General features: G+C 38.4%; 1 protein-coding gene across 1 annotated transcript in view; it reads left to right on the top strand.

Moving 5' to 3' along the window:
• Positions 1–13454, top strand: part of LOC107095568 (protocadherin-16-like) — a 103841-nt gene extending 90387 nt beyond the window's left edge. Inside the window, exons 11-21 of the mRNA XM_015391707.1 lie at positions 788–1027; positions 1686–1808; positions 3025–3234; positions 3360–4226; positions 4312–4425; positions 4511–4722; positions 5391–5542; positions 6496–6626; positions 6904–7190; positions 7308–7449; positions 9122–13454. Of these exons, the coding sequence (XP_015247193.1) occupies positions 788–1027; positions 1686–1808; positions 3025–3234; positions 3360–4226; positions 4312–4425; positions 4511–4722; positions 5391–5542; positions 6496–6626; positions 6904–7190; positions 7308–7449; positions 9122–11706 (5063 nt within the window). The 3' untranslated portion in view covers positions 11707–13454. The remainder of the gene's footprint in view (positions 1–787; positions 1028–1685; positions 1809–3024; positions 3235–3359; positions 4227–4311; positions 4426–4510; positions 4723–5390; positions 5543–6495; positions 6627–6903; positions 7191–7307; positions 7450–9121) is intronic.
• The last annotated feature ends 1147 nt before the right edge of the window (positions 13455–14601 follow it).

Raw genomic sequence — 14601 nt, forward strand, 5'->3', positions numbered from 1 at the left:
ATCAGAGGCAGCAGTGAGGTCTAAAAGTAATATGGCATCATAAATCTACACAGGTGTGACACATTGGCATAAAAACAACCAGAATCCTTTATTGAATAAACCACAGTCTTTGTTTCCCTTGCCAAATGTTATCAGTGAATGAAAGCATGGCAGGATCAGAGAAGAGTCAAATTTAGGTCTTAACTTTTACCAGGTTAAGGCTTAGGGGCAAGTTATCTAATTTCTAACAAAACACAACATGAAAAAAACATAAAGAACTTCAAGAGAAAACAGTTTTCAGCCTCTCTGCCTTAAACAGTTGCATCTCATTGAATAGCATGAAATTGAAATTGAATCAACGCAAGCTCTAACCTCTAAGGGCAGGATAATGAAAAGCCAAGGGTGCTCCTAATTTCTCCGGAGCACGGCAGGCCTGGTTGTTGCGTGTCTGCAGTGTGTGTTTACGGCTCCTCTCTCGATGGCTGTGGTATTCCTCAATGGAAAATCTCGTAAACTGTGGCCAGACGGGTTGGGCTGTTACAATAGTGGTGGTAGTGGCTCTCAGGTGGGCAACACTGTGTGTGTGTGTGGAGGATATTAGCTTTGATTTGGCCCTCACACGGCAACTTTTCACACTTACTATTTAAATAAGCTGTAGTCACACAATTCTGAAAGCGGTTTGTTTTATAGCCTTTGATAACACACTGAAGGTTTTGTTTGTAACTGCCTTTTTTAAACTATAGCCCAAACACAAAAACAAGACTTTTTTTTTCCGCTCACGTTTGACCTTTCATTCATTTCTTTGCAGGCTCTCTCTCTATTTTCAAATCACTGGACCGTGAGGAGCAGGATATCTTTAACCTCACAGTAACTGCAGAGGATCATGGGATACCTCAGCGCTCTTCTAGTCAGATTCTGTGTGTCCAAGTGATTGATGTCAACGATGAAGTGCCCTGGTTTGAAGAGAGCCATTATGAAGCACAAATCTCTGAGAACAAACCTGCAGGAACAAGTGTTTTAACAGTGTCGGCTTCTGATCTGGATCAAGGTGAAGTATGCAACACATAAACCACACTTCTCCCACATGTACTTCAGCTGTATGTTAACAGCTTTGATATGGACATTTTCAAAATAAGCATTATCATCCTTTTCAGTGTTAGTTTAATGAATGGAGGGATTGGTGATACAGAAATCTGACCCTTATTTGACTTTTTAATATAATTTGAAGAAGAAGAGTAGATCAAATTTATTTCTACTCAAACCCAATCAAACAGCGATGTTACAAAAATGCCTTTTATGCTCACCTCATTGACATTGGCAGTTGTTTCAAATTAAAGGCTTCACAGGAGGCTAGAAGATACAGAAAAAAAAAACATATTGGCCTGAACTTAGAAGCACATAAAACAGAAGGATTATAAACTTCCTACTTAGAAGCAATTAGCGAAGTAAACAAGTGAAGCTGCCAGACTGCTTTCTTTTAGCACGCAATCTGGCATCCTAGCAACCGCAGGGGGTTATTAGTGCCAAATGCTTGTACAAAAAAAAATTAACAGCAAATAAGGGTTAAGGCTTAAAATTACACAGCATTTTTTTTTTTTTTTTTTTTTTTTACTTATGATGAACATTTTAGAAGGAACTATTTTGCTGTTATGCAGTTGGTCTACATTAACTAATTGTGACTGAATTTTTTTTTTTTTTTTTTGTAGGAACCAATGGGCTTGTGACATATCACATCTCACAGGGAAGTTTCACGATCAACCCGGTCACAGGGGTCATAACAACCACTAAGTCTTTGGATAGGGAGCTTCAGGATTATTATTCTATCACAGGTACTGTCCTCATTTTTTTTTATCCCTTTAGTGTCGTGCAAAACTTTTCACATCCCTTAATTTTATTTCACATTTCATCATGTTGCAACCCCAAACTGGTTATAGTTCAACACATATTGGGCATATTGTGAAGTAGGGGATTCTAAAAATTGTGCGGTGAATTTCTATCCAGACCCCCTTTTACCCTAAGACCCCTAAATAAAATCCCAGATCAATCGGACCAGTGCCTTCAGAAATCAAGATTTGTGAGGAGTGTTAAACCATGTGTCATTTAAACAAACTAAATGGTAAATGCATATGATCTCTGAAGGCCTATTAAAAATTATGCATCATGAAGTCCAAATAGTAAGAGCACACAGTTCTGTTTAGAAGCACGGCTATGTTGGAAATATAGTCAGATGTAGAAAAAAATGTTAGACCACCTTGTTTTCCTGACTTTACACAGGTCTGTCTTACATTGTCTGTCAAAGGGAACATGATAAGGTACCATCATACAAGTTATTGTTGAAAGAGGTTCATAAAGAGTTCCCACAGTGAGACTTGGTGCTGGTAGGCTTAATTTGTGGGTATGTTTTATTTGACAGGAATAAGGAAACTGGCTTGTTAATTGGAAGAAGCTAACTATAGGGGAATTCTTGCAGAAGGCCTGTCAGAGGCTGCAAAAAAATTAGGTTTGGGGGAATGTTCAACTTCCACCAAAGCCATAAACAGAGATCCAGAGCTATAACGGAAATGTTTTGTATGAAGAATTTTCATGTTTTAAACTAGCCTAGTATAAATCCAGACCTAAATGAATAATGTATATGTAAGATATCCTATGCCTAATTTTGCTGAATCAGTGTTATTTTACAAAGTTTTTCCACGGGTCATGGAGGGAAAACATCCTAACAGAGTTGTAGCAGTTATTCCTGCAAATATATCTCTGCAAGATTTTCCATTAGGTGTTGACTCAGCAGAGCTGAATATATTTCCCCTCATTTTTATTGATATAAAATAAAAAAAATATCTGGTTCCCTTCTCACAATTAAGCACCCTGTGTGTTGGTTTATCCAATAAAAGCCCAATAAAATACATTGATGATTGTAATTGTAATGTGATAAAATGTTGAAAGGTTATAGAGGCATACTGTAGTTTTACTATAGGTTATAAAATTCTCAAACATCTGCTTTGAATTATTTTAGACTAACTATACTGTGTGTTTTTGATGATCTGCCAGTTTATGCAAAAGATGGAGGCCTCCCACCCAACTATGCTAAAGCAACAGTAAAGATCAAGATCCTTGACGCCAATGACAACGCCCCTGTTTTTGGACGTCTCTACCACAGCATAGAGGTGCCTGAAAATATGGAGGCGCTACCTCTTTTTACCGTAAAGGCCACAGATCCAGATGAGGGAGACAGTGGAGAGATTCACTACAGAATTTCAGGTGTGACTATGTTATAATATTTTTTTTCTTCTTTTTTTTACTTTCCACATGATTTGTAAACATTTTATAGTCAAAGGATGATGATGCTTCATTGTGAAACACCCATATTTTTCTTTTTTTGGCAGCCGGGGATCCATCCGGAAACTTCCACATTGACCAGAAAACAGGCCTGCTGTATACTTCAAGGCCACTAGATCGGGAAAAGAGACCTGGGTATACATTAACAGTTGTAGCTCAGGACAAGGGCAGTCTTCCACTTAGCAGTAGTACTACTGTTGAAGTGACAGTTCTTGACAGTAATGACCACAGTCCACAGTTTGAAAGCAGCAGCTATACTGCGGACATTGCAGAAGATGTTCCCATCGGTTCCCTGGTTCTACAAGTCCGAGCCATTGATTTGGACAATGGACCCAACAGTCAAATCCTCTACTTCCTGAGCCACGGCTCTCAGAGCATGTTCATCATAGACCAGAACACGGGCCGTATTATCACAGCTGCAGCCCTAGATAGAGAGAAAACTGCCTCATACACTTTTATGGTGTGCGCCACCGATTCCTCTCCCACAAACCCCCTGAATTCAACTGCTGAAGTTACTATCTACATCCAAGATGTGAACGACCACTCCCCTTTCTTCATCCAGGATCCACTTATTCTGAACATCTCTGCCAGCTCCATTTCTAGTCGGGGAATCTTAGCCACAATGAGGGCTGAAGATAAGGACTTTGGAGCTAATGGGTCTGTTTTTTATCGTTTTGCCAACCCTGTGAGGGGGTTTACAATCAACTCACTAACAGGAGACATCCAGTGCACAGAAAAGCTTCAGTCCCTCACCCAAACCCAGAGGACTCTGATTGTTCAGGCCATGGACCAAGGAAATCCTGCTCAGTCTTCACTGGGAGTTGTTATCATTTATATTAAGGAGCAAAACTACAGAGGGATCCGCTTTTCTCGTACAGCAAGAGATGTCAGTTTACAAGAGAATGCTGCAAAAGGTTTGAATGAATCATATTGCTTTGTGATGTAAACAACAAAAATCATATGGCAACGTTTTAACATTGTATTTTCTTAATGCTTTAGGAACGGTAGTGACAAAGACAGAAGCCCAGTATCCCGATGGCTCCAAAACTGGCATCATCTACAGCATTTTTAGTGGAAACAAATTGCAGTCTTTTGGGATAAACCCCATTACAGGTATGTTTACTAAAGGCTAAAAAATGTGCAAGAAGATCTAAGTCAGTGGTTAACTTTCTGATGTTATTGTTCTCTGATGAACCAGGGGAAATATGGGTGCAGAAATCTGAAGGACTCGACTTTGAGGAAACCCCAAAACTCCGCCTTGTTGTGAAAGCAGAAACATCGTCTTCCAGCTCCTACATGGCTGTTAACTTGATTCTACAGGACGTGAATGACAACTTGCCCCGCTTCCAGCTCCAGAACTATGTGGCATACATCCGAGAGGCACAGGGACACAATTCCCCCATTATCCAGGTGCTGTAGCTAGTCTTATGTATTTTTCTTATTGCTGTACAAGAATTTATTTGAGAGCTCCTAAACAGTCTGGAAAGTTTGTAATTTGATCCTAAATTTTCATTTCCCAAGTCTGGATAGTTATGGAAAAATTTAAGTTGGATTCAGAACAAAGGGTTTTCAGTTCCCAGAATTTATTTGTTATATCTTTTATATACTGTTATATCTAAATGTTAGAAATTACTTTTTGAAAAAAACAAATAAATAAAGGGCTTTTTTACATCTGTTTATGTTCAGATGATGACATTTGGTTTGCTCATCATAACCTTTTTTCCTAAACTCATATTTAAACTAATCAAAGTTTGTCCACAGGGCAATAAATAAATAAACAATCCTTTGCTACACTGGCAGAGTAGATGCTAGCCTTGACAGTGCGTTGTTTTGTCCTTTAAGAAAACAAAATGCAGGGCATAAAACACAACTAGGTGAATGTTTTGATTTCAAACCTTCATAATGTAAAAAAAAGGCACTCAATAATTCATCATTTAAAATCCTTTTCTAGTGCCATAAAGTTTGTTCTTCAGTTTTTTTTTTTCCTGTTTTTTAAGCTTGTGACCCAAATTGAAGTTACACTAAAACAGCAATTGTGAATATTTCCAAATATGTGTTTCTTTTCATTTGGTAATTAGGTTGCTGCAGATGACATGGACCAGGGTCAAAATGCACAGGTGACATACTCCATCAGGTCATCGTCCATGAGTGGGTTATTCAAGATTGACCCCTTGACTGGAAGCATCACCACTGGTGCCATCATGGACCGGGAGATCTGGACCCAAACAAAGTGAGCTTTTCTTAACACTGCCTCTATTTTTATGGTCTATGCTTTCAAACATCAAAACACCAAAGAAGATTATATCCGCCTACAGTCATAACCAACTATAATGGCTCTTTGAAGAAACCTAGGTAGTGAGGGTTAAAACGGCATCTAATTCCTCTTTCAGATTATTAGAGTAATTTTGAGATGAATCACTCTGAATTGCATTAACGTACACATAGAGATGTTAGCTCATTTCTGTTTGAGGTAAATACTTCAAACCTAAAATTGTTGATTTCTTAGGTTGTGGGTGTAATTATTTCCAAGAACCCAACAGATTTCCAGTACAGTGCTGAAAACTGGAAATAATTAGGTCATTCAGCAGAATAATGGTAGTAAATAAATGATCAAATCAACACAGAAATAGTTCACCAAAACAAAATAAACCTTGTCCTCAGTCCTCTGGTCTAAATCCTACAGAAAACAAGCTGAGAGCTGAAGTGAAAGGAGTAGGAAGGACAACTTAGGTTTATGGACAATCCAAATTTCATATATGTATGCATTTAAGTTGTGTCTGACTAAATAGTTTTTAACTATAATGTTGTTGTTTTTTTACACCAAATGTGAGCATTTGTTTTTAATGTAAAATCAAAATAAATATAAACTGAACTATTTCCCCCTTAGAATTTATTTAAATACATACCATTGATTTTTTTTCATGTACGTACTTTTTAATGCAATGCATTTTCTTGGTTTTCTAGTTGACCATATTTTAAAAAATTGGTTTCAGGCATAGAAATGCACCAAAGGGGTTGAAAACAACATTTGAGATAATTGAATTAAGAAAAATATATCTTAATTTTCATACAGCTCTTATACAGCTCTTTCACATAGTGAATCTTCATTGTCTTATTTGATGCGATGGCTTATGTATCCGGGTTCAACTACAGTTCAGATAATGATATCCCTTTTGGCACCAGGCTTGTTGTTGTGGCAACAGACCGGGGAACCCCACGGCTGGCTGGCTCTGCCACCCTAACTGTGATCATCGTAGACCTCAATGACAACAGTCCCATGATTCCTGTGCCACGAGAGATCCGGGTGCCTGAGGGTAAGCATCCCAGTGGAAGTTAGTTCAGTGATCTTATCATAAAGCCTCTCATCATGCTCCCTGGCAGCTTGCTCAGCGGAGCTTAGTGAGAAAAATCAAACTCCTTTTATGAAACAAGTTATTGCCAGTGTTTCTGCGTTCATTTCCTGTATCTTCAGTCCAGGCTTTTAGAACCGGATATTTCTTCATAGAAAAAATGTTTTTCATTAGAAAGACTATGCTTTATTTCAGATGCACAGCAAATGACTTGTTTTATTTCCTATATATATATATACAGATACTCTTATTGGGACAGTTATCACCCGGGTCACAGGAAATGATGTTGACTCAGAACCACCGCTGTCCTATACATTACACCTGGATGCTAACAGCCAAGGCATGTTTGGAATTCATCATTATGGGGGAGGAGTGTCTTTGACCGGCTCTCTTGACCATGAAGAGAGGACGTGGTACACGCTGACGGTGCGCTCATCTGACTCCAAACATCAAAGCGAAGCCAATCTCACCATTCTTGTTGATGACGTGAATGACAATGCCCCCGTGTTTACTCAGGATTTCTATCAGGTAAATGCACCTTTTAAAAAGAATAATTGCAAGGTCACTTTTCATCACTTAGAGTAGAAAACTATTTTTTAAAAGTCATTGGGGTATATATTATAGACGTGTTCTGTTTCTGAACAGGTTACTGTGTCAGAGCACCAAGGAGCAGGCAGTGCACTGATCACCTTAACAGCCACTGACCGTGACTCTGGCGAGAACGGCAAAATTACCTACAGAGTGATGTCATCCACTAAGGGGGCATTCTTCATTGATCCAAATAATGGTAAGAAAGTTTCCATATTTCAAGGTGCTTTATGTCTATTTTACTATAAAATGAAATAATTAATTTAGTACATGCTTTGATTTAATGTGGAAGGTGTTTGGAACAAGGAAAAGAGATTTCTTTATATTTTGTACCCGAAAACAAAATAAAACCTACATGTTTTTCAACACAAATATTTTGATGCAATCTCCACCAAAGCTACTGTAAAAGTCTCACTTACTGTTGTAATGTTTCACAGTATTAATCAATTTACCTCATCCACTTTCAAATAGTGATCCGACCTGCAGTTTAGTGTAACATCATACTATGTGCTACCCAAGATAATTTACACTACCAGTCAAAAGTTTTGACACACTTTCTTTTGCAATGGTACATCTTTTGTAATTTATATTGGAAACATTTTTTAGATGACTACCTAAAATAATGCCAAGGTTTTGTAAGCGGTAATCAAAGCAAAGTGGTTATATTGAAAAATCTAATATGATTTTAATTTTAGCCTTTTCAAATTTCATTTTGTTTGCTACAAAATTATATATACCATTGTTTCATAATTTTATTGTCCTCTCAATTTATCTAAGGTGAGAAAGTGTTAGAAGAAAGTAAACGCTTTTGAATGACAAATCTACCCAAAATTTGCCTGGCAATGTAGATATTAAGGTAAAATAAAATGTCATAAGAACATGCAATATATGTTAATGTTGGTTAATGTGATGAGGGTATGGTATAAAAACACCTACATTTTATGTTTCTGGAAAGCCCCTGTCACACCTTGACGATTTAGACCAGCGTATGCCTAACACATGAAAAATCTTTCAAAAACGCTGGCATACTTTCGATAAGTTCTGGGTACGTTTTGTAAAAGTTATGAACACGCTGAAACACGCTGGTACATAGAGAAGTTTTGAGCATGCTAAAAATTTCACGACATATGCCATACTGTACGTGCAGCATAAGTTATAGGTAAGTTATCTGATCGTTGACATATGTTTAGTGTTATTTATCCATAAGTTGTGGCATCTAGCTTATCCAAAACCTTTGAGTAACTTGTGCATAACTTATGCGTAACTTATCAAGAACTTACCTCCAACGTATATCAACGTATTTGACGTGTTTCAGACCAACACTTAACATGTTTCTTACTTACAGCTAACGTATAATGGCATATTTGCAGCGTTCCGGTGTGAAAGGGGGTTCACAGGAAGAAACAGTCAGTTCTCCTTCAGACTTCATCCCCATCATAGGGTGATGCAGTGCATTATGCATAAGTCAGGCTGTCGTTGGACATAAGTTCTGCACTCGTTTTGACTATGCTATGTATACGCCCAAAATTGAAAAAATACTTAGAAAGTTCAGAGTATGCAAGCATTTTAGGAGATTCTGGGGTGTCAGGCTTACGATGGCTAAATCGGCAAGGTTTGAAAGGGCCCTAAGGTTTACTGTGCAATATAACATTCCACCCTAATAGTTAACTAACTATCCTTTTTGTTTTTTCTTTCTGATTTGTCTGTCACTTAAAATCAGAATAAAATAAATTTAAGTCAAAGTATTTTATATTGAATAAATTTTAAGAAGTTAATTTCGTACATATTTTATTGCACGGCACCACAAGTATCCTACTGGGTAAATTTCCATTTATTTTGAAAAGCTCATTCAGTTTTTCTTTTTTTTTTAGGAACTCTTTTTATCAACCAGAAGACAGAACTGGATTTTGAACATCCTTCCATTCTTGTTGCTATTGAAGCAAGGGACCATGGTACTCCATCTCTATCATCCATCGCCACTGTTCAGATCCATGTATCCGATGTCAATGACAACGCTCCAGTTTTTCACCAGTCCGAGTACAGAGCCACTGTCTCTGAGGATGGCCTTCCTGGATCAACTGTTCTCACATTAGAAGCCGTGGATGGAGACCTTTTTCGGGAAAACTGTGGTTTTGATTTTGCAATTGCCAGTGGCAACTCTGGTAATACCTTCCAGATTGAGAGTAGTGTGCACTTCCTGGAGGGTCAGGGATTCCAGACAGTCGGCAGCCTGATTCTGATGGAAAAGCTTGACTTTGAAGCATTCCCAACTTATAACCTGACTGTTGTGGTATCAGATCGGGGGATCCCCCAACGTAGCTCTAGTGTGCCAGTCCTAATCAGTATAACAGATGCTAATGACAACCCTCCAACATTCAGTAGAACAGATTACAGTGTTGTACTAAGTGAGGGTGTAGCAATCGGGACAGAGATCTTACATTTATCAGCCACAGATCCAGACTCTGCCCCCAATGGAGAGGTGCAGTACACTATAAGTTCAGGAGATCAGACAAATCTGTTTGAGGTGGATCGTTGGACTGGAGTACTGAGGCTACAAAGACCTTTAGACAGCAAAGCACAGCTATCCCATATGATTGTTGTCCAGGCGACTGATGTTCAGGGCCATTATGCTTTGGCTGCAGTACATATCGAGGTAAAAGACATAAATGACAACAGGCCTTTCTTCCCTCTTAAATCAGTAACTGCAAGTGTCAGGGAGAACCAACCCCCAAATGCCTTAGTTACAATGCTGCATGCAGTTGACCATGATAAGGGAGTCTTTGGACAGCTGAAGTATTACCTCTTAGATACCTCTAAAGATAGACAAGAGGATTTCTTCATAAATCAAACATCAGGTGAAGTACGAACACGCTCTACATTTGACTTTGAGAAGGTCAACTACTTTTATTTTGTAGCTGTCGCCATGGATGCTGGCAATTATTCTGCCACCGTAACAGTACAGGTTTATGTCACAGGTGAGGATGAATACGATCCTGTTTTCATCTCATCAGACTTCACATTTGAAGTGCCTGAAGGAGCAAAGAGAGGTCAGATCATTGGCAAAGTACATGCCAGTGATGAGGATGGAGGTGTGGATGGCATTGTCCTTTACTCATTATCAGAACATTCGCCTTACTTTGAAGTCAATGAATCAAGCGGAGAAATTTCAATAAAGATGGACAGCAGTAGTAGACATGTGAGCCGCTCTAAAAGAGAGATACGTGTGATTACTCTGGAAGTGACTGCTCACAGCCCTGTAGATACTTCTCGCACAGCAGTGGCCAAAGTTTTCGTAGATGTCAGCCATACATCCTTTGGCCTTACTACAGACATGAGCATGTTGCTTGTCAGTGTCATTGCTGTTTCGCTTGGGACGATAATGATTTTGATAGTAATTGCTGTGGCACTATTTTTTGTTAGGTTGCAACGTCGTAAAAGGGAGCAAAGAACCCATAAGAGAAACCCAATGTCAGGCACCTTACTGCACAATTTTGAGGAAACAAAACTAGCAGCAAGTGAAATTATATATCATCAAACCCTTCCTGGGTATGCATCTGACCAAAGTGGTAATGTTGGTGGACCATACACTCGTGGGGGTTCCCTTGATCCGTCCCACTCTAGTGGCCGTGGATCTGCAGAGGCAGCTGAGGATGACGAAATACGAATGATTAATGAGTATCCTCGAGTGTCAAGCATCTCTTCTTCCATGCAGGAGCGTATTTCTGCCCGAGGTCCAGACTCTGGAATTCAGCAGGATGCTGATCAGCTCTCAGATGTTTCATGTGAACCATCTTTGGACTGGTTTAAAGGAAAGAAAGTGAGCAGCACAAATAGTACTTTGATAGCTGGCCAGGTGCCAGTCTACAGGGATGATAGGGGTGGATACGTAGGTGTCGGGCGAGGACTCAGCATCTCCCAGCCAAAAGACTATACCTTCCCAGAGGATGGGAAACCCCCTGTGGATGGCTCCCTTACAGCCATTGTGGCAGGTGATGAGGAGCTGAGGGGCAGCTACAACTGGGACTACCTTCTAAATTGGTGCCCTCAGTTTCAACCTTTAGCTAATGTTTTTACAGAAATAGCACGTTTAAAAGATGAAACTGCTCCCTCTCATTCCCGGAGGTCATTTCAACACAAAGCAAAAGCAGAGTCGAGGATTGACCCTCCGCCTCTCATAACCTCTGTGGCCCACCCTGGGGCCAAAACTGTACCCCCAAAACTTGCAATCACAAGGACTTTCTCTCACCTGGCCTCGTTACGAAGATCACCCATCAGTGCTGAGGGGTCCATCTCCTCGGTTGCGATGTCTCCAAGTTTTTCTCCATCTCTTTCACCGCTGGCAGCACGCTCTCCTGCAGTTACACCCTTCAGTGTCTCACAGGGCCCCTCTGCCTCCTTGATTAGCACAACTGAACATAGTTTTGAACACAGCGACGAGGCAGACCTACGGATTTAAACTCTAAACTGCTGGATTACAATCCAGTCACTGCTGTTCAAAACTTGTGCTACTGTAGGACCACAGGCTGCAACTTGAATGCTGTAATATTAAACCATCTTTGTTCTGTTTCTCAAAAAAAAAACAAGTGCGCAGTTGTATTTTCTGACCAAAAAGCTGAAGCTGTGGTGCTTTTTAAGACAAAACATCACTTAGAGGCCAAAAAAAAGTTATGCCTTTCTGTGGTGTGTGTTTGTATATGTTTATGTATTTCTGCTTTGTTTATTAGTCTTAATTTGCACATTTAAATAGGGATTTATACATGTCAATATTTTGTACAAAGTCATTGTTTATATTTTTGTACCTAGATGTGGTTTCTGTCAATAAAACGTTGCGTTAAGAGTTAAGGGTAGAAGACACCTCAGAACATATCTGTATATTTGTAGCTTGTACTGTATACTTGTTTGTACTGTATGTTTGTGACATTTTATGTATTCTCAAACTTGTGGTTCAAATGAGGTTCCTCATTAATGTGTTTAAAAGTTCATGACCTAAATGTAAATATTTGTTGTACAAGAGATTTCTTTGATTTCTTAAATGAAACATCTTTAGAAAAAAAAAACCCTGTATATTTAACTGCTTACAATGAATGTGAAAAGCTAAAAGGTCTTTATCACAGGTCACCCTAAACTGTGCAAAGGAAAGGGAAATGTGACACCCGTTCTTCCTGTGCATCGGGGCGATGGATTTCTTACATTTTTTTACTTTAGGCCTTATTGTTTCTCATGCTATATTGTAAAAAAAAAAAAAAAAAAGTACTTTTTAAACAGGTTTATGAAAAAATCACTAGTTCTGTCGGTAGCAAAACTATTCCGGAAAAATAAGCAATTTTCATCTAGTAAATTAATGTTTCTCTATAAAGACAAAAACACTATAAAAAAAAAAGGCTTTTTTGCTCTAAATTGGGCCATTTTGTTTTGGGGATTGTTATGTACATAATTTAAACATAGATTTGCCTGTTTTGACTTTTTATTTATCCTCTAATAAGTTTTAATATTTTATACTATGGTCTTCAAGAAGCACCTTGGAGTATTTCAGATCATTTTATGCAGATACCCTCATCGAATCATGTTCGTGAGCACTAATATGTTTTTGTCAACCTTTTACTGAACAATATAACGAGTTCTTAGTGGCCCTGTTTAGTAGGTAGTTCTATACTTATGTTATCTTCAAATCTTTTACAGTGATTTTATTTAAGCAGGCTTAGAAAATACAGGCTTTATGTTTGAATATCCTGACCACCATATACAAATAAGCACCACTGCTTTTTGTTATATTTTTAAATAACATATGTTAAAAAAATGAAAGTCTGCCATTTGTCTCCCTTGAAGGAGAAATCATAACAAAGATGACTGCAAATGATTTTAAACCTATTCATCTAGACTTAAGGTAAAAAGTGCCTGATTAAAGTTCTTGAGAATGTTGTCTGAGAGTGTTGTCTCTGTTATATGTTTCTGTGTTACAGCAAAAATCTTGTTTACTCATATAACAGTCATGTTGTATAAACATAATCCATGCATGTAGTACATGCACCAGCAGGACTTTTAACATTTCGTAACTAAAGGGAATTGTTGCAGCTGTCGAAAGAGTTGGGCTCCTAAACGCACAGTTCTTTCTTATTTATAACATTTACCGGTAAAAGACTGTTTATTCTTTGTGCCTTTGTGTCTCTCTACTAAGTATTAGCAGGATTACCAGTAAGTAAAGATGCACAGGTTGGAGATTTGGTGATGAGTCTTAGATTTGGTAAAACTCTGACCTGCAAATAAGGATTTTTGCAACAACAACAACACAATAAAGGGTTCAATTTTCAAAATCATTAAGCTCAAGATTTAAAAGGAATATTGGATTACTTACTGGAAAGATTTTTATGTATTTTTATGCTTCTTAAATACTACCAGGTTAAAGAGATTTCTCAATCAGCTTTACTTGAAAAAACAGATATAGAATAAAGGTGATTGGATGGTTATCTAAAGAAAACATAACTAAAATGATTACTACATATTTCCATTACTTAAAAAAATACCTGGTTAACTTTATTCACACCTCCAAACAAAGAAAAGTATATGCTCTTTACACAAAATCTATTTAAGATAAATACCAGTAGATTCCTATTTGGTACGTTAGAAAAAAGCATTCTGACATGTTACATTTCAGTTCAATTTCAATTCAGTTTATTTATATAACGCCAATTCAGAACACATATAATCTCAAGGCACTTTACAATTCACCACATTATACAGTCAAATGGATTTAAAGTTTTCTGTCTAAGGAAAACCAGTTGATTGCATTGACTCAAAAGCAATATCTCACACTAAGCATGCTTGTAGCGACAATGGAGAGGAAAAATTCCCTTTTAACAGAAAGAAACCACCAGCAGAACCAGCCTCAGTGTGAGCGGCCACCTGCCGAGGCCGACTGGGGTTAAAGGAGGCAGAAGCAGACATACAGAAAGAAGCAAAGATACAAAAGGTGGCCCCATCCAGGAAACACACAGACGAGCTCCGAGCCAGCTCCCATGTCAGAGGATGAAGAGAGCACATCTAGCTGGTCACAGTCAGAGAAACAGGACCACACAAAAAAATAGGCCAATCTTGAATATCTATAAACAAAGGTCTGATTGCAGCATCACAGCTGATATTTCTCTTCAGGATGGTGTCACAGTCAAACAGGAAATTACCAGATGAAGCTACTTTAAGAAAAAGAGAGAGTGTAACATTAGAGATTGAAATAACAAACTGCACAGTTGGAGAATAGAGATAGAATGAAGCAGAATGATGAAAAAGGGGTCCCTATGTCCTCCAGCAGTCTAAGCCCATAGCAGCATAGCTATAGAGATACCTCAGGATAACCTGA

Source organism: Cyprinodon variegatus, unplaced genomic scaffold (genome assembly GCF_000732505.1).
Source record: "Cyprinodon variegatus isolate N-32 unplaced genomic scaffold, C_variegatus-1.0 Scaffold557, whole genome shotgun sequence".
In the NCBI taxonomy this organism is placed as follows: domain Eukaryota; kingdom Metazoa; phylum Chordata; class Actinopteri; order Cyprinodontiformes; family Cyprinodontidae; genus Cyprinodon; species Cyprinodon variegatus.